The sequence below is a fragment of the Scomber japonicus genome, chromosome 13 (assembly GCF_027409825.1).
Source record: "Scomber japonicus isolate fScoJap1 chromosome 13, fScoJap1.pri, whole genome shotgun sequence".
Taxonomy (NCBI): domain Eukaryota; kingdom Metazoa; phylum Chordata; class Actinopteri; order Scombriformes; family Scombridae; genus Scomber; species Scomber japonicus.
This window is the reverse complement of record NC_070590.1, coordinates 23,252,175-23,272,599: the sequence shown is the minus strand read 5'-3', so window position 1 is coordinate 23,272,599 and position 20,425 is coordinate 23,252,175. Positions and strand designations below refer to the sequence as shown.

At 37.3% G+C, this 20,425-nt stretch overlaps 2 protein-coding genes and 1 pseudogene across 4 annotated transcripts; 1 reads left to right on the top strand and 2 right to left on the bottom strand.

Moving 5' to 3' along the window:
- Positions 1-4,980: 4,980 nt before the first annotated feature.
- gng3 (guanine nucleotide binding protein (G protein), gamma 3) lies at positions 4,981-8,172 on the top strand. Its single transcript, XM_053331597.1, has 3 exons — positions 4,981-5,149; positions 6,021-6,120; positions 7,908-8,172. Exons 2-3 carry the CDS (start codon positions 6,022-6,024, stop codon positions 8,034-8,036), a joined length of 228 nt encoding a protein of 75 aa, XP_053187572.1. The 5' UTR covers positions 4,981-5,149; position 6,021; the 3' UTR covers positions 8,037-8,172.
- A 3,899-nt stretch (positions 8,173-12,071) lies between these two features.
- On the bottom strand, positions 12,072-14,465 carry LOC128371540 (barrier-to-autointegration factor). 3 transcript variants are annotated; one of them, XM_053331888.1, is made up of 3 exons: positions 14,376-14,465; positions 13,065-13,223; positions 12,072-12,587 (listed from the first exon to the last, which is right to left on the bottom strand). In XM_053331888.1, the coding sequence occupies exons 2-3, from the start codon at positions 13,188-13,190 to the stop codon at positions 12,441-12,443; spliced, it is 273 nt and encodes a 90-aa protein (XP_053187863.1). In that variant the 5' UTR covers positions 13,191-13,223; positions 14,376-14,465; the 3' UTR covers positions 12,072-12,440. The 3 variants fall into 3 exon arrangements, with proteins under 3 accessions (XP_053187863.1, XP_053187862.1, XP_053187864.1); XM_053331887.1 differs by having other exon boundaries at positions 13,065-13,228; positions 14,376-14,448; XM_053331889.1 differs by lacking the exon at positions 14,376-14,465 and adding an exon at positions 14,171-14,201 and having other exon boundaries at positions 13,065-13,228.
- A 782-nt stretch (positions 14,466-15,247) lies between these two features.
- On the bottom strand, positions 15,248-15,774 carry LOC128371461 (barrier-to-autointegration factor B-like; annotated as a pseudogene).
- Positions 15,775-20,425: the final 4,651 nt, after the last annotated feature.

Genomic DNA, 20,425 nt, shown 5'->3' with positions numbered 1-20,425 from the left:
TGCCATGAAATTTGGCCCAGATTTTACTGTCCCCCTCTGTGTACATTTTAATAACTTGGGTGATCTCCTGACCATTTCTCTAGCACCATTATCATATCAAATGTTCTATTTGTCCCATAATTTATAGGCCAAATACCTGAAAAACTAATTAAAAATAAATAAAACATTAAGCCTCAGCTAAGTGTCCAGTGCTAGGACAGCTTCACAGAGCCACTAGCTTAGCTGTGGATTCTTAGCTTATGTTGTAACATCCTAACCTAAAAATACATTTATATACAGTTTATATCTTAGTTAAATAAATATGAGAAACACTATAAGAGGATAATGCTGCATGTGTTTATGGAATACAAGCGTCATTATTCACCTAAATAAAACTGACATCACAATTACTAATATATTATTCATCATACTGAGTGTTTCCATAGTTTCCTTTGTTGGCACATATATGCATCTCAATTGTTAACAAATCTGTTGTCACCTCCAGCATAGTGTCTGGTGCACTGGTGTGAAATATCTATGGACTACACTGCATTCATGAATAAGAATTACAAACTGTCATCATCAGTCCGCTGGACAATCAAAGCACAGACACTCCACACAAAATCTCGTTAGTCACTGCTACATGATTGCCTGTAGCTTATCACCCATTGCTCATTTTAAGTAGACATTTCACTGTGGTTAAATTTCTGCATGAATCCCATGAGAATATTTAGATGCAGCAGCCCTGTTAAAAAGCCTCCAGTCATTGTGCATTAACTTCTTCCATATAAAGCCACTGTCGCTGCTGAGCTTGAAACACATCCAGCATTTCAGTTTCTACCAGCCATCGGAGAATCAATGGCCCAAATGGGTTGAAATGAAAATCTCTTAGCATTATTGTTTCAATCTTTATTGATATCAACCTCGAGGCAGACAACTGTAGTATCTGTTGGATTCATGGATTCAAAGCAAAATGTCAACAATGCTTTGACCACCCGGGTCACGCAAGTTTTATTTGAAACAGCAGATCGTCTGAGAGGATAATCTCACAGCGTTATATACAGGCAGATAACAAAACGGATTTTAGGTCTTATCCTGGCTTCTATTGATTTTATGAGACATATGCATCACAGGCTAATACACTAAAACAGTGAGTAATGACATGAGTCAGGCTGTCTCTAAGCTCTGAGGTCTCCAGTCTTGAAGGCCCCAGTGTGTCACTGCAGTAATTAAGATCCACTTAATTAAGCATTATTAATTAAGTAGACTAAATATGACTTAATTAATTGTAACATTTGTGGCATTAGGGATAATTATACATACAAAAGATTTAATCTTTTAAATTGCGCTCTTTCCTGAAAAACCTTCTGAAGGGACATTTAAAGTTTACTTTTCTTATACTAAATCATTTTAATCTGCAACCCTTATCACTATTTACATTTTTAACTTTGATATTATTATGGCATCATATAATTAAAGGAGCATAACCTGCAGAGATGAAACAGGAACAGGGACCATCTGGTGAGTGTTTTAGACACGGCACTCGCACTCATGCACTGGTTTGTAGCTGCTGTCACTGTTTTTCAGAGTTTGTGCCAGGACCAAAAAAAATGGTAAATGAGGATTAAAACTGGTCCTCAAATTACAAGTAATGGTGCCAAGTCTAGGCTGATTAAAATGTGGGTTTAAACTTTTGATATGTTGCCTGAAACATATCTAACAGTTTAGAAATGATTGCAGCAGATCAGCCTGAAAAAGGCATGATGAAATTTGGCTTAAAACCGGCCAGAAAATTTTAATTACTATGTAGTTGTTTGTCATGAGTTTCACATTATTTTCCATGTACTCTCACATCTCTCATGTAAAAATGAGATTCAAGGGTATATATTGTACATCATATGTGTACAGATTTGAGAGCATTTACCTTTTGCTAGTAACATCTACATAAGCATAGATATCTATGTAATATTTTTAATATTACTGTGGTTTTGTGATGCAACTTAAATCTTATGTTCTCCTGTTTTCTGATTGTATTAGACTATTTTTACAAAGTGAATCAAACACTTAAGTGTGTTTTGCAGAGACACTAACACAGCCATGTGTCATATTAAATATTGTGAACATAGAGGCACTGCATCAGAAACATTTTTGATTTTATCAACATCAGCTGTTTGACCCAAAAAGAGGGTTTAACAACAAAGTGTCAAAGCCTCAGTCTTACCGGAGTTAATGTACAAGGTTGACTGAGGTGCTGGGAGGTCTTGATGGTGCTGCCATGTCCTTGGGTTCAGGTGGTCATCTCGAAATCTGCCCAATACAACAACAGCACATAGGTAAAAGCTAAGACTACTCCATATGAAAAGGCTGCATTGAACCAAAGGTGGTTCTAGAAATAGCAACAGTAAACATTTGACTTGTCATAGCATGAAAAGCACAGGTGTGATTAATAACATTATTATAGGCTACACTCCTAAATGGAAGGCAATTAATAATGTCATTGATTGCTCTTGTGCAGTTCCAGGCAGTTCACTGGGACACATTATTTGGGACACAGTGGACCATTTTTACAGCAGACATTTTTTATTGTAGTAGGTAAAGCACAGATAAAGCAAATAAATAACATTAACGATGGCTCTGTTTCATTAAGTGTCCCATTGAGGCAGCAAGAACCTGGACCTGAATAATGAAACACAGTGGTTATTAATGTTATTGTTTATATCTGTTCTCAATGCTGTGAAAAACACATATAAATTATATATTATATACATTTGATGATTATATTTATCTATTTATTTGCTATAAAAGTTAATAGACTCTTAAACAGCTGCAAATACATTGTGAAATTGAAGTTATGAACCAGGACCCAAAAAGATACAGTTCAGTTGAAACTTTCTCCTCAATTCACAATTTTCTGCCTCAACATGGACATGCATATGGTTTGAAACACTTAATGAAGTGATGCTGTTGTAAATGTTAATGTGACACGATGTTGTTCCTGCTCTGAAAGGTCAACATGTCTGCTAGGATAATCATAAAGGGTACCAAACTACATTCGACTCTTCATTTTCTCTGGAAAGCTTGCCTTCTGCTAAAACCCTTTATTGACATTTCACTGTCAGAACATTGAGCGAGATATTCCACCTCTGAATGTGTGTAGAGATTTAGTCCAATAAAAGTTTAGACCTGTTGAATTAACATGGGTTCTATCCTTGATTCCCTTTCTTACATCTCTGTCAACTGTGCTGTCACTGACTACTTGCTACTGTTTCTGTAAAACATGTTCCCTCTAGGGTCTCATTAGCATTTACCTCAGAAGAAGCTGGGGTTCACATGTCTCCTCATCATCCAGCAGATGGAGTCCTTAAACTGCAGTCAGCATTTCAAATCCAATGTTGTCCATTCACAAGGTTCATCTGCAGGCACTGACAGGGCTGTCAACACTGGTACAGGTACACTGACTATTTCTATGCAAACAAAAAAATAGTCGTTGCCCCCCCCCCCCCCCCCTCCCCCCTTCTAAACCTCTAACATGGTTCCATTTCAATACATGTTCAAATGATCCAATATTTCACCAAAAATGAAACATTAGAGAAAAAGTCCAAACATTGAAAACAGATTTGTGGATCAGAACATTGTTCGTTTTTTCTTTCCTCTCCCATTAATCATCTCACAACCCCTCAGATTTATCTGCTGACCCTTTGGAGGATCCTGATCCTTAGGTTGGGAACCACTGGACTAAACTATACTGTATATAAAGAAGTCGAAACCAGCTCCACCTCCAGCAGCTGTAATAGTAACATGCTGCTCAGTATACATTATCTAATGATGTCATATAGCCTATAATAATAGTCAAAAGGACAAAACCACTTTACTGTAATACTTTAAATACACCAAACTAATAATACTTATGTAGGCTACTTTTACTGCAACACATTACCTACATAAAGGTCATAACACTTATGTACTTTTACAGCAATACTTTAACTACATCAAACTAATACTTTTTTTAACCAACTCTCCTCCTTATTAGTCTCTATAATTATGTTACATTTCTCCCCCTGACAGAGAACATTTTGCTTTGAGAGTTAAACATTTCTTAATTAAACGGACTACCTAGCCAGCAGGTCTCTCTGTAATGGACATGAAGTCCCCTCCTCCTCCCTGCCAGAGATGATCAAACTGAAAGATGAGTCGCTGTACAGCGCCATTAAAGCCGAGGAAACACTAGTTTAGTAAAGATGGCGGCAGCATTATGGAGGCATGTTTCGAGACTAGCTTGCCTGCTCGATTTCCTATGATTCCCCACGATGTAAAGGATTTAATGCGCTATAATATTTGTAAAACAACCTTGATTGAACAGTTAAATGCGTTATTGAGTTAAAAATAGCGTCACGGCTGCGTCTGTGGGCGTAGTGCTGACGTAGCTCTCCCCTCTCCACAGGGTGTCTGGTCTGAGCTGAGGATACAGACTACAGTGACAAAATATACTCTTCCCTACACTCTTTTTTTCACCTCCAATATTATTCGTATATTCAACACGAAAATCAGGTATTTCTTTCATCTCTAACCACATCCACAGTCACATTTAAATGCCTGCAGAAATGTTAAATGTGATGTAAACCACTCAACCTGACTGCAGTAGTCCCCATAGCAACAGAGGAGAGAGGGTGGGCATCACAAAAGACACATAATGATTCAGGTTTCTGGGGTTGATGTCCCAGGGTGTATATTGTCTTTTTTTTTTTAAAAGCACTAAAAATAAAAAACAAACAATCCTACTCCATGTCTGAGATTGAAACCTGAAAGATTCTAGTTGGCCCTAATTTCCTACAGCCAGATATGGTACGATCCACCCCCATAAGAAAACCTTCGCCAATGGTCTCCCCCCTCCCTCTGTCTGGCAGGTACCATTCACTGCAGAGGGGGTTGGGGGTGGAGGGGGGGGGGGTCCTATCCATCCACCACAGATCTAGTGCTCATTGTGGCAGAATTGCAGTGCACTGGACTGTTCAGAGCAGGGTACCATCCAGGCTGTTGTCTGTGAGGGGTGGGGTCCGGTACACTGATACCACCAAACATAAGCTTCCAGAGGGATACAGAGACAGGAAAAGAGAGGAAAAGAGAGAGAGAAGAGGGGGGAAGATTGCACCTGAAGAGGAATATAAAACGGGTAAGGAGAAAAGGGGGTGGGGATGGAGGGAGAAGGAAAAAAAGACAATGGGGAAAGGTCCAGAATGGTTCATATAGATTCGCTCCTTTGCTGCTCTGCTTTTTTCCCCATGTTGACAATCCATTTGACTTCATTCCTTTTCTATGTGTGACACATATTTTCAGTGACATGCATATTTATTCATAATTTCTTAAATGGCTGTATGGCTGCAGTGCTTATGTCATTCGATTTTGTCTCCTGTGGTTATTTCTGCTCGTAGTGGGAGAATGTGTGGGCCATGGTGAATAAATCTAACCATTTAGCCCAGATAACATATTTCTTTTGTATGCATGCTTTTTTTCCACAATGTAAGATGACCTAATGAAGCAGCTGTGTCAATTCTATTACACAATACTGTCTGATATTTATACTTAGTTATTGGGGACTGACTGCTTTCATGCTTGCCAAAGCTGGCAAAATCTAGGTGAAACATTTTTAAATAGGCAAAAAATATAGAGAATATTTGAGCATAGTTTATATTATTTATTACATAAGAGGGCTATATAATGTGTTTGTCTTTAAACTCTTAATTTACATACTGTATAGTGCATTTTATCAATCCCATAATGATGTATTAAAAGCTAATACTGCTTTAAAAATAAATCAGTTCTGTGAATAGGAAATAAATATTAAAATCATAACTTATTGCAACCTATTAACATTATTGATGTATTTTAAGACATATTTGGACAAAGGAGTATTTCAATGGCAAAGAGCAGTCATTCATGGAGAAGCAGGGCTACAATTTCATTCAAGATGTAAATTATATATATAGATAGATATACACATATATAGCAAAAAAACACTGAAACGTTGCTGTGTTTGTGTCTAGGATGAAAGGAGACACCCCAGTGAACAGCACCATGAGTGTCGGTCAAGCCAGGAAGCTGGTGGAGCAACTGAAGATTGAGGCTAGTTTCTGCAGGATAAAGGTAAGACAAGCCGAGCACCTTGGATTCAGATAGAAATCATGAGACACATACGAGGGCAAAACAGAAGCAGCCAATGACTAAAGAACACAGTGGAACATTTTCAATAGTAAGCAGACTTCCTTTTCAGTTGTATGTCCAGATATTATATGGAGATAGTACATACTCATACATATCACAAGCCATAGTAATAATACTTTATTGGTAATAAATGATTAAATGTAACACAAACTAAATGTTAAAAAGATGTTTTTATTTTGGACTTATTCCTGTTTTGTATATCAAATCAAAGTTGAAATGAGAGCACTGAAGAATTTTATCCATACTGAATTGCACTGGTGACCTTCTCTGTTGCACTTTAAGTCAGTGCTTCCCACTGAAGGCTTTCCAAAATAGTTTTGGCTTCTATCATGTTCCTAATGGCATCAAAATCACCTTACAGAGGGAAAATGAAGCTGGGGGGGGCAAACTTAGAGAAAAAATTCAGCTGCTGTCACCTGAAGCAAAAACCACAACATTTCTTTATGTAAAGGCTCAACAGAGGAGCAGCTGCTTCCTTCTGTTAACTCTGACTCATGATTCAGATTTTAACTACCAGCCATTCAAAACTGACTGTCCATGAACATGGAAACATATAGTTATGCATATGTAGCTATTTCTTGCTAACTGTGTTAATGTATTTTTACATAGACTGTTAAAAAATATGATCATAAAGCAAACTTAACTGCAGGACTTCAATGAGAATTCAGTTAATATTTCTGTCACTGAAGGCAGTGGTACTTCATTGCTATTAATATTTATATATCTATCTATATATATCTATCTATATATATATAGATATATATATCTATATATATCTCTATATCTATATCTATATATATATAGATATAGATATAGATATATATATATATAGAATATATAAAAATAAAGATATTTTTATATATTCACTTTCATATTTAAATCTACATTATATTGAGAAATTAAACTGCAAACATTTTTGGATATACCTATGTACTGACTCTATACATTCTATTCAATTTTCTATTTCTATTGAATGCATTATCTATTTTTTGCCGTCTTATTATGTTACTTTTACATGTTATATACCTCTGCAGCTGCAAACCTCTGCTTTTGACCTGAAATTGATCAATAAACTTAATCCACTAATAATGTGGATATTATTTATAGCAGTATATTGATTTACCTATTCTATTTCTAGATACATTCAATACAAATACATTCACCATTTTTCCTTCAGCTTTGCTTGATGTAGTTCAGTTCAGGGTTTTAGATGATGTCTATCATTTGGTTTTGAGCAAACTTGCCACATTGAAATTTTACATCTTCAGTTTTTTTAAAGACTGTCCACATGATACAATTTGAGCCATATCACTGAAAGAAAGCTTTAAACTTGAGACTGTCAAATCTTACCTACAGGATACTGATGTTTAATCTTCAGGCACACAACCAGTGAGTCGTTATTATGAGCTGGTTGACAGACTGTATAGAATGATGTGCAGGGCCCTCAGACAAAATCACAGGAATGAATGCACTTGATCTTTAGGTGACAGGGCATGCTGGGAAAAAACATTCTTAAAGAAAACTGTGAAAATCTGTCCAGCATGATAAATAAAAGCCATATTAATATAAATCTACACACTGACCTACTGCTCTTCATGAGGATCATACAGATGAGTGAGTGGGATCCTGTACATCACTTTACCTACAGGACATCTACAGGAAGTTGCATGCTCATGAACTGCTCTAAATCTGACCATCTTCACTTTCAGGTATCAAAGGCAGCAGCAGACCTGATGGCGTACTGCGACGCACACGCCTGTGACGACCCCCTGATCAGCCCAGTGCCCACCTCAGAGAACCCCTTCAGGGAGAAGAAGTTCTTCTGCGCTCTGCTTTGAGACCAAATCAGGGATTGTTGTGATAAAAGTACAACTGTACAGTATGTACATGTATGTACAGTGTGCACATGTACTTCCAATCTAAATAAGACATCAATGTACTATAGTAACCTTGCATAAAAGCTGCCGATGTACAGTACATAATCAACAACAAAATGTCTTGAACTAAATTCTTTAAATGCTGTCTGTCTCGATGTTAAGAGGGGAAGAGGGGAATTAAGAGGGGAATTTGAGACAAAAACCAAAACATTCAATCAGTAATAATGAGTTAGAGTTATCTCTATCAAGACCCAAAATACAGAACCTTAAATGAAACGTATAACACAACTATCACCTGGTTGAAAACATGGACATCTCATGCTCAAATATATCACAGGTAACTGCCAAAAAAGGAAACAAGCTGAGCATCAAGTGTCTTAACAGGCTTCACCAATTAAAAAGGAAGAGATTTGTTTGGATTCTGCAGCATTTGAAACTTTTAACTGGGAAGCTAAATTCCTACATTAGGTGTTTGGATTGTGGTGGTGCTACTCAGATGCTGCTCTGATAGGTCCAGGTTGTCAGTTCTCCACATGTAAACTGTGCATACATTTGAGAAAGAATAGCCTATGATAGGTAATTAAGTATTACATTTCCCATAGTTGTTATTGTTTCCATGGTAACATTTGGTGATGACCTGTAGATGGAGGTAATAACACCCCGTCTTCCATCAGAACAGAAATGCTTCACTTATAAAGTTACTTGCAGTGTTCTTTAAAGCTGAATCCCATGTGTTGTCAGCATTTTGTATTCCTCATTCTGAACAGTGTTTCCTCCGTTTTGGCAGTTATTTGTTACAACAGTTATTTATGAGTGGGCTATAATCATGTCAGAGTTTTATTAAGCATTTTTGCTCATTTCTATGCTGTTGCTGTAGTGTGGATGTGGAAATGTGTGTATGTGTCTGCATTAGGTGCTACTGTGAAACTTCAGTAACAATTCTGATCATCTGGTCACTGTCAAATCCAGATTTTATAGTTCAATAGCACACACACCCAAAAAAACCCACAACATTCCAGGGTTTATTGACATGTATAATCTAAACCATTTAAGCAAAATGAGATATTTGATTATTATGAGTGTGACATTATCAATTTTCTATTTCTTTAAGGCAAAGGCAAAAATATAAATATAGAAGTTATGAAGTACTTTTACAGAGAGGTGTACATCATCACTTTGACTAATCAGGGTCTCCAGAGCAGATCATGGATAATATACTTAAAGAGAGGACTGATGAGAATGACTTGGGAGTTCCAATTTTAATTAAAAGGTTTCACTTCTTCCATGGTTATTTCTGCATCTAGGAGTACAGGCCATTGCTCAGTTGTTTTGAGTCATACCCACACACAAAAAGGAAACTGCTTTCCTGACGTGATTCTTTCACGCGTTCCATGGCATCTTTGACATGTTTCATTTTTTGGGGGGACCCCTGCTCTGGACCTTTTCAAAAATTGACCAATGTATTTTCAATAAACACAATTTGGATCTTTGGCGAAAGAACAACCGTGGAATATCAAGCATTGAAATAAAACCTCATGTCATCAAAGGTTTTCTTTCATTTGTGATTTTATTTGATAAAAATGCAATCTTTAATGATGATGTAAAAAAAAAAAAGTGTCCAAATCTGATACTTCCATTTTATTTTTTATCCATAATAAGAGAAATATAAAAAGTGAAAGCTTTCATGGTCAAAGGCAAACACATCAGCTAGTGTTTTAACACTAGGGTCAGGCTACAAAACAGTTAGGCTACGTTCAGACTGCAGACAGAAGTGGCCCAAATCTGATTTTTTTTTTTTTCTTCCCCCACTTACACATGATTCGGATGTTTCTTTATAACCGTGTAAACAGCACAAATCACACAGATTTTGATCTTCTCAATTGTAATTGAATCCACCTTCATGTGGACCTCAATCAGATACAGGTCTGATTTTCTGCAATGCAACTTCAGTCTGAACGGTCACATCAGAATAAAGACCTGGCTCTTTTTTTTGTTATCCTCTGCTCAGCTCATAAATCTAAATTGAGCACTAAGGCTTGCAGTGTGAACGTAGTCTTACATTGTCATACAGACTGCTGGGTGCAGCATTACTCAGTGTGAGGTTATGTGGTAACTGCTTTGACATGCACTACTGTAGATTTTATAGATTATCTGACTGGATAATATGCTAAAACTATCATGCATTAAGGCATCTAATGTTTAGAGAGACAGTCAAAGATAACATTACAGTCTTTACGTTTTCTTCAGGTTACAAAATACATACATAAGTGGTATCCATCTTCATTTAAAGCCATTGGAAATAGGCAAATACAAGACATCTTATATCTAAATCAAGACTACTGGACAGTTTTTCTCAATCTTGTTCGGATTTTTATTTGCAAATTGAGAACCAAGGTCAATTTCTATTGAAGCTTCTAACACATTCAATCAGATTACTGAGCATTCAGCTACTTTAGCCACTTTACTGTTAATGGACAAACAGTGCTGACTCGTGTTTCATGGCTGTGTTTTGATTAAGATGGCGCCACATGATTTTGACAATGTTGTCATAAAGTCTGATTTATGCCCGATAGCATGAAAAACTTGCAATGCATTTGGTGTAGATTCACTGCAACGTTCAATCAATACTATGGATTCCTTACATCATGACTGTCACTGAACACACTAACTAGCCACATCAATTGTTTCCACCCCCAGAACTTCAGGCAAGTACTAAAAGCTTTGTAAGAAAAAGTATTATCTAGTTAATCCAGTAGAAACCCACTACTAAGTTGATAGTATCACTTGTCAGCGATATACTGACACGTTATTGGTGTTTGAGTTTATAACATTGGCATCTTTATTTGTACACATTTACATCTTCAGGTTCAAACCAGCGCTGAGCAGATCAGATGTGAGGTTTCAAGAAGTTAAAATTGCAAATCTTTCATAATTACAAAATATATATATAATTCTCAGCAAAGACCAGTGTGACATCAGTTTTTGAGGTTCAGTTTTCATGTGTCTTTATAATTCATTTACATCGTCTGTAAAACAATTCAAACAGACAAACCAAATTGTTGATGGAATAACAGTATAGGATACTAAACTGTGGTATGCTCTGTCATTTAAAAAAAAACAACTAATACAGCTTACATCAACTTTCCAATGGCTTTAAAAACAGGAAAGAAGCCCAGGAGTTGAATTTAAGTATAAATTCATCCAGTAGATTGTACTGATAAATCACATTTCAAGGAAGAACAATGCGTGAACTAAGATTACACCAGAATGGTAAAATGTTTGAACAATGAACAAACTGCTGAGGTTGAGCTTGAAAAGACACGTTTTAGTGAATGATGAACAATGGATGTGCTATCAATTTAAAATTCCACCTTAAACATTCAGGATTCCTATGATCTTGGACAAACTGACTGTCATGAACATGAGCAGCTCTCCCCCGAAAGTGAACATTAGACAGATTCCTTCTGAGTCTCCTCTATGGATCGTTCTCGTGGCACACATTTTGACTTGTCAAACAACAGTTGTCATTGCATTAATAATGACTACATTACATTTAGATGTCCAAATGTCATAACATCAATAATGTGTATGCTGGTTCATTGACTTACTGCCAAATCGAAATAGAAAGGAGTCATCATTAAAGGTTTACTATGTAGGTTCTGTCACCTGCTGTTTGTAAACACAAAAGTTGGCCCCCTCCACCCCGGCTCAATGAAACACCAGAGCAAACAGACCACAAGCGAGCGAGAGAGAACAAAGCTGTCAATCAGAGAAATTAAATATTTTCTGATTGGTGGTTACAGCAATTTTGTTCTAAAGCACAAATAAACACACTGTTATTGGTTGGGAGCTACACACCCATTGCCCGAAGGCTGACGCTAACAAACATCATGAACACAGCAAAATAATAAGGAAATGCAGAAGAGCAGAGTCTTTGTAGATACAGATGATAACACCACACACTTCTAGTGGGTCATAAGTATTGACTAATATGGGTCATTTTTGGAAGCGTATTTATTGATTTTTAGAAAAAAGCTACATAGTATGCCTTTAATGTTTTCAGTCAGTTTGTTTACTACCACAAGTCAGAGCAGTCAAAAGTTTAAGAGAGAAAGAGTTAGCAACTATAAAACTACACTTATTTGTCAAAGACCATAAGAGGGGCGTGTGTGACTTCTTTTTGGGATTTTCAGGCTGCAGGATTTCTTCAACACACCAACCACAATAAGCATCTTTTAAAAATATGTTGACTTCAGAAAACCTCAATGTGTACAGTGTCGGTTGATATATATGGTGTAGCTGAAGATCACTGAAGAGATAATGTACAGTTTGGACTTCAAAAGTAGAAAACAATGGCTGAATGGTTTATAGGAAGGCGTCACACCATTCTTTAAGACAGCCAAAGCAGTCACCTTGTTGTTTGGCATTTGCCCCACAAGTGTCCTTCAGCCAGTCCCGGAAAAGCTCCTCATCTTTCTTTAGCACTAGAAACTGCCCGAGGACGACATACGCCTGTGGAGGTAGAGATGAACACACAATTAGAAAAGCAAAGCAAGGACGTCCTGCATCAGTGGCCCTGTTGTTTTGAAGGCTGGACAGTTTACTGACAATAGATCAAGCTTGATGAAATGTCACACAAACAAATGTCAGACATGCCAAAATGAAAACCAGACAGGTTTGGTAGCCAACAAGCAGTAAAAAATAAAAGAGGCAACCTGTTTTTTCCTACATTATAGAGTTTAATGCATTTAATGCATCTACCATCATGGACAACACCTCCCATCTTATCTTTATCTTCATAATATTTTGGGTTACTGTAAGATGAAGCCAGTTTTACTGCTGAGTGCCATTCTGATAACTCATTTAAAAGACTGGTGAATAACCTATTAATCAAGATAAGCTTGCTGTTACCCTGTCAAAACCTGTTAATCAATATAAGCTTGCTGTTACCTTGTCAAAACCTGTTAATCAAGATATGCTTGCCGTTACCTTATCAAAACCTTTCTCCTCCAGTCGTTTGCCAAGGACTTCTCCGATGCCTGCAAGAGCATTCACAGGCTTCTCGCCCATAGGCTCGGCCACAAAGTCTCTATGTTTTTGGGACGTCGATGACATGGCTGCTTTGTAGACTGTGAAAGATCACCTGACCTGGCCTGTAATGCAAAGATCACAATGGCAAATAAATACAATGCAGAACATACCACAAAGGGAATGAACACCCATCAACTATTTGAATGTTTTTGTGTAATCTTTTTTCTGAATATACTAGGGGTAATCGACTGCTGAGCCTCAGTTTAAGTTCCTGTAATTTCAGCTACATCAGATGACCAGTTTAGTAATAGCAACCATTAAAAGTAATTGGATAAGGTAACATTTAAATTAAGTGGTGATGTTTCATATTTGGTCATGCCAAAATGGGAGCATGAGCTGAGCGTGCACATCATGTTAACACTGTATTGCCCGATGTATATACACCTACAGCGGCTTACATCCGGATAAAACAGTCATTGAGTGCAGACAATAGAAAAACGTTACCCTCGTCTACATTCAACTTTACCTGAATAATCGTCAACTGTATGTTACAGGCTGTATTAGACTTTCACAGATTTTAAAACCTGAAATTACGGCATTTCAATAATTATACTGCTGTTATACCAAGACATTATTTAAAGTTATATTAATACCTGTAGCTAACACTAGCAGTGTATTTTGGCCGATTGCTTTGACAACGCAGGAAACAACCGCAGGCGACCAGGCGCTGGCTGCACAAAACTTTATTGACAAAGTCGTGATTTAATTATAATGATAAAATAAAAAAACAACGTTAATGTGTGTCCAGCATTCAAATAGAGACACAGCTACGCAGATAAGCAGACACACACCACTCTGAATAATGGAGGCCTGTGTTTACACTCTTTCATTTTCCCTTCCATTGAATCGCGCGCGAATACCTTTCATTGCTAACAACTTTAGCACGACTAGCTAACATGCTCCACACTGATTCATGTAAACGCCAATTTCCCTCCGACTCATCGGGTGTTAGCAAAAAGTGTTCGCTATCTGCAACTATAAGGTGACATGTAAGTAATCCTTACCGTAGTCTATAAAGGTTGCTATGTGAGGCCAGAGAGCAGCTAGTAGCTTATACGCGTTTAGGCGCCTTCAAATGGACTTAATGCTAACGTAGCAAAAGCGTTACCCGAGTTAGCTAACCACTGGCTATTCACTTCAAACTCTACTATTTAGTCCATGGGACATTTAAGGCGACTACAGTCACAGCCCGCCTGATTTGTAACTTACCTTCTCACGTCCTGTGTCTGAATATTACCGGGGTGGTGTGTAGTTTCTGTTTCTGTACGAACACCGGCGACCACAATGCAACGCGCACGTCCCTTGTCCCACTACGTCACCAGTCTACGTCACGTGACAGCTAACGTTTGTCCCATAGACATACTATTGTTGGGTTTGTCCCATTTATTCATTAATTTATCGTGGAGTCTTATGCTTTTGCTTATATGATGTAAATATATGTTTTAAATTTAAGTAAACCTTATTAATGTGTACAGTGTAAGTTGATGGTGAAGCTGGAGATCATATTGCAGAAGAAACCTTCAGTTTGGATCAGTTAAAACTCAATGTGTATTTTCATTTAAAACAATTGAATTAAAAAAAGAACTTCAAGAATCAAAAAGACACCATCCGAGGCAGAGTTCAATGAAATATTAGATTTACTATGCATAACATAAGAACCAGGCATCAACATACAATCTGTGATTTGCATTCTTTTATACCCATCCGAAGTGGACCTTATCTGTAGTGACCCTTACACTTCTCCCACACATTACGTCAACTATAGCTTTGAGTCTTTAAAGTTTTACTTGAGCTCTAATACATCCATGCCTTGAGTGTACTGCCAAAAGAATAAGCTTTACTTGTCATGATGACCTGGAACATGCTGCAAAAAGTTAACTGTTACCTGCAATGCTGGCCTAACTGTAATGCCATTCTGTGACACGATCATTTTGTATTGTTGGGTATTTTTAATATAATGGTGATATAATGATTATGCAGATATATTGATAATATCTGAACAGATGTGGAAAAAACCCACAATAACTGAAGAGTTAATGTACAGTTTGGACTTCAGAAGTAGAAAGCAGCACCTTAATGGTTTACAGGAAGGCATCACACCATTTTTTAAGACAGCCATAGCAGTCACGTTGTTGTTGGGCATTTGCCCCACAAGTCTTCTCCAGCCAGTCCATGAAACGCTTCTTGTCTTTCTTTAGCACTAGAAACTGCCCGAGGACGACATACGCCTGTGGAGGTAGAGATGAACACACAATTAGAAAGCAAATTAAAGGACATTCTGCAACAATAGTGGCAGCCAACAAGATAGCAGTTGAAAAGATAGAGGCAACTTGTTTTTTCCTACAATATACAATTTAATTCAAGTTCTTCTTGTGTTTCTGTAAGATAAAATAAAATTTACTGCTGAGTGCCATTTTGATGACTCATGTGAAAGACTGATAAATAACCTGTCAAATAAGATATGCTGAATTTCCAATTGTCACCTTGTCAAAATCTTTCTCCTCCAGTCGTTTGCCAAGGACATCTCCAATGCCTGCAAGAGCCATCACAGGCTTCTCGCCCATGGGCTCGCCACAAAGTCTCTATGTTTTTGGGACGTTGATGACATGGCTGCTTTGTAGATGATCGAAATCATCAACTACTGACCTGTAATGCAAAAAAATGTAAAACAAATACAGTGAAATCCCTACCACAAAGGGAATCAATGCCCATCCATTGTTTTAATCGTTTTGTTAATGTACTTGTTATTTTTTGGTAATCTTTTTCTGAATAGACTACGAGTACTTGATTGCTGAGACTCAGCTTGAAGTTCCTGTTGGATAGATAATAATTGGATAAGATAACATACTCATGTTGTTTCATATTTGGTCATAGCAACCAGTGATCTTGAAAGGGAAAGTGATCAGAAACTGAACAGAATGTGCACAACACTGTATTGCCCAATTTATATACATCAACATAAGCTTTTATCTCAACAGTCATTAAGTCTTTACCCTCATGGTAATAAGTATCTCTTTGTTAAACTTTAACGTTTGCTCTAACTGAAGAATCATAAACTGTATCCTTCTTGCTGTATATATCGCTTTACAGATCTTAAAACTGATAAAAACTTTTCAAGCTGATAAAAAAAGAGTACTGGTAATTATGGCATGTCATTATATTGATGTATTACAGAGACATTATTTAAAGTTATATTAATACCTGTAGCTAATACTAGCAGTGTATTTTGGTTGTGATTTAATTATAGTAATAAAACCATAATGAAAATGTGTTAAGATAATCACAGCCATGTGAAAATACACAAATACAAAACAGTGCGGACATGCATGCAGCATTCTGCACACAGTGGAATTCACTATTTGATAGAAAACTGACACCCTGTATAAGTAATGTGCTAAAGGCAAACTATGCCAGACTTAAGACTTTTTTCATCAAATATCTTTCTTTCATATTCCAAAATCTACATGAACTAATGAATACATTTTCAAATGAGGGATAAATCTAACTTTATACGCAATGATATCCCTTAAAAATCATATCAGTATCCATGAAAAACGCCTGAACTTAGATTTTGGTGGGCTTAATTGGTACACTTACCTTAACAGCTGAAAACATTTGTTCGAAAATTAGAAAAGTAATCAAATGTAATAAGTTACGTTACATTAATTAAGTAATTGAAATACATCTCATCAACATGGTAGTATAGTAACTTTGATCAATTACCTAAACTCAGTAATCTTAAATATGAGACGGAGAACAGAAGTCGTCGAACAGCCAACTGGGATCTTTATTGCAGATATTCAATATAAACAGCAATGATAGACCAACGAACGGCAAAACAGCCCCCGAGGCACGCCCTTACAGACCCTTTATACCATTGTTTGCATGTGGTGTTGTGTGTCATTGTGTACGTGCACCAGGTCAAGTTGACCTGGCATGTTCAGGCTAATTCTCAGTTCCTGGAATTCTATTCTTAAGTGTTGGTGGCCAAGATCTCCCTGGGAATATTAGACATGGTGAAAAACAATTTAAGGAGTTGATGGAATAAACATGATGCTGTTGAGCAATGTTGGGCCATGTACTAACCTTCGCCTCTATCTGGTGCTTTGCCTCGTTCTTCCTTCTGATACACACAATGTGATATCTGCCTCTACATATCCCTCCTCTTCGCCGAGATTATGTATGATAAATGTGTCTATATAGGTGTGGATATAATGGATATATGATAATGTGAGTACAACCTGTGTTCCTCACTAATATGAATATATGATATGAATTTGGTAGATATGTGACAGTGAGTACACCCAGTGTTCCTCACTCTCCTGGATATATGTTGTGAATTTCTTAACATGAACATGATACACGTATGAAGCACATATATGAAGTATAGTGATATATGGCTTAGCATGACAATTTGGCACACATGAAATACTGGAACATATTTCAACATCTGACCCTCATGATGAAGGCCAAAAACCTGATCGGCTGTCGAGTTCAGGAAAATTCCTCCATCGCTCCCGTCCCAAGGGCAGCCTATTCAAAATTATTGGACTTCTGACAGATGTTCAAATATGCTATTGATGAATTAACAACATAGCTTCAGACTGAACTGTAACATGAATCCTTTCAGATTTTAGCGGGGTTGCAGGGCTCATTTTGTTATATTGCAACCCAAGGCACACATTGAATATGCCAAATACAACTCAAAAATGCAAAAATGAATATGGGATACAGAACATAAATCACACACAGTTGATTGCATGATATAATGACAATGATATTGTATTCTGATCATAGTCTCTTGTTATATGTGTGGTATGTGGTTATAGTGTATCTTTTTTCCAGTCAAAGAGTAAATCAGCCATTGTTCATTTTCCTCGTTTTACCTCACGGTTCATCCTCCTCATCCGAACTGTTTTTGTCCTTCATGTAGTCAGGAGTTGGGAATAAGTCCGGTCCCTATTTTAGCCAAAACGGCTCCCCATTTTCCAAATATGTTTTCTAGCCCATCCCACTTAATGGTTCCACCCTTACCAGCATTGTCAGTCATCTCAGATTTTAACATTTCAAGCTTTCTCATTGCAACAGAAAATGTTCCGTCAGCTGCAGTGTTATTTGAAATATATGTACAACATAACATAACATAACATAACATTTTACATACTCCCCCTTTTTCTGCTAGCATCCAATTTAGTACTTGTCTATTCTGCCATGCCATAGTGCTAGTTTCATGCAATTGTTGACCTAGCAGCTTAAGGACTTCAGTGGTGTAATTAACATATCTCTGTTGGTTGTAATAAATGTAATTGATCCAGTTCACATTTTTATTAATTGTTATCCATGGAAGTATAGACTCCAGTCCTGCTCTAACTTCGTTTTGAGCCTTGAATTCCTCTGGGATACCTGTAGGTAGTCCTATTTTATTGAGATAGATTTGTTCATCTGATGTTATCTGTCTCTTCTGTCTGTGTAGTTCGTCACTGACTCTATTAATCTCTAACACCTCTTCCACTCCCTCATAGGTGATTACTAGGCCTACTGGTACTTTCATACGGACTAGTGTACACAATCCTATCCAACGGAGAGGCAGAGTGTTCCTTAAAATGTTATCTCCACACATCCAATAGCTGTCTGCAACTGCACGCGCCTGGTTTCTCAGTAACGGCAGGCTCGGAAGAGTCATGGTTAAATTTTTGCAGATTGGGTTAAATGGTTTAGGATTCTCAAACCAAACAGGTGTGCTCAAAAATTTTGGTGTAATTTTGGCCTGTGGAAACCACGACACCACCCAAGTCACTGCACAATTAACAGAGGTGTTACCTACTTCAACACCTCCACTGCTTCCTGTATGTCCTCCATTGGCATAGCATTCATATTCTGCATTTTCGTCAACTTTATAATTGGTCGGAGGCTCTTTCTGAGAGGTAGATAGTCCAAATTTCTTGCATTGATCACGTATGTCACAATTGAAACCATTACATTGATCCACTATTCCATGCCCCAGGGGAGAACCATAACCATAATGTTCGACATAATATACTGCACATGGGATATTTGTATGCGTCCCATGGCATTCCGCGTGGCAGATTTTCCTGGGCTACAAAGGTTCCTTCTCTACATATACGCCTCTGCTCTACTGCACATCCTGCAAAGGTGTAATTTTCCGGCACGGCTATGGGCAGGGTGGTAGGAGCACCTGCACACACTATACATCCTTCATCTGTCATTCCCTTCGCTGTATATTGGGCCCACTTGTACCAATCATTATGACTAGCAACTTCCCAGAGATCATCAAATTCTTGTTTCACAACTCGTTGTTGCGGTGTCCAAAGGTTCTCATGTGCTGGTCTTACGCTTCTCTGTTGAGGCCTAACCCCTCCAACTTGGTTTACATCGCTATCCTCCTCTCCATCGTAATTATCATAGTCATCACTATTCTCACGACTTGCATTAGGAGTAAGAACATGCTTGGTCTGATTTACTGCTGAAGCTGTTTTTCCCTCAACTAGAGGCTGACCCACTTCCAGGCCTACTATGTCTCATCTCTCAACTACTTTTTTTTCTGATAATGCAAGTAGACTAGCGTTGATACAAACTTTTGTCACATATGTATGGTCTCATAACATATCCCAGTGTAACATAGATATAAGTAAAAAATTCACACTTCTCTAGATCACACTCTTCATAGACCTCACCTGGTCATATAGATCAGTGGCCTTCAGATTAATACTAATAATTATCAAGTTCTGTTGAAAATAACAAACCTATCAAAGATTGCTGCACACCTCTTAATATTTAACAATGAAAATGTCAAATAACTGAGGTAATGTACATTTCTGTTCATACGTGTTGCCAAACCTCAAAAGCCCCAATGTGGTGACACTGACACTATTAAATAATTAATGCAATGTGCATCTGAAAGTTCTAGTTTGCATAAATTATGCACGAGTGTGTAGGCTGGAGTAAACTACATTATTTTTATACAATGTTCTCATCTGCCCTTTTAGTCAAGTACATTTTCATATGGCCAATCTTCCACTGACCACATTCATTCTTTTACTTTGATTTCTTTTATTCTATGAACTACAATGAGGGAAAAATGCCTTTCTTGTGGTGTACATCATAACATAAAACATGATGACACTGGGCATTTGTCTTCTTGCATCTTTTATTACAATAAAAAAAAGGTCACAGCTGCAGTTTTTTAAATCAATATCCACTAAATAACTTTCCCTAAAAATAATACAAGAAAACATTGA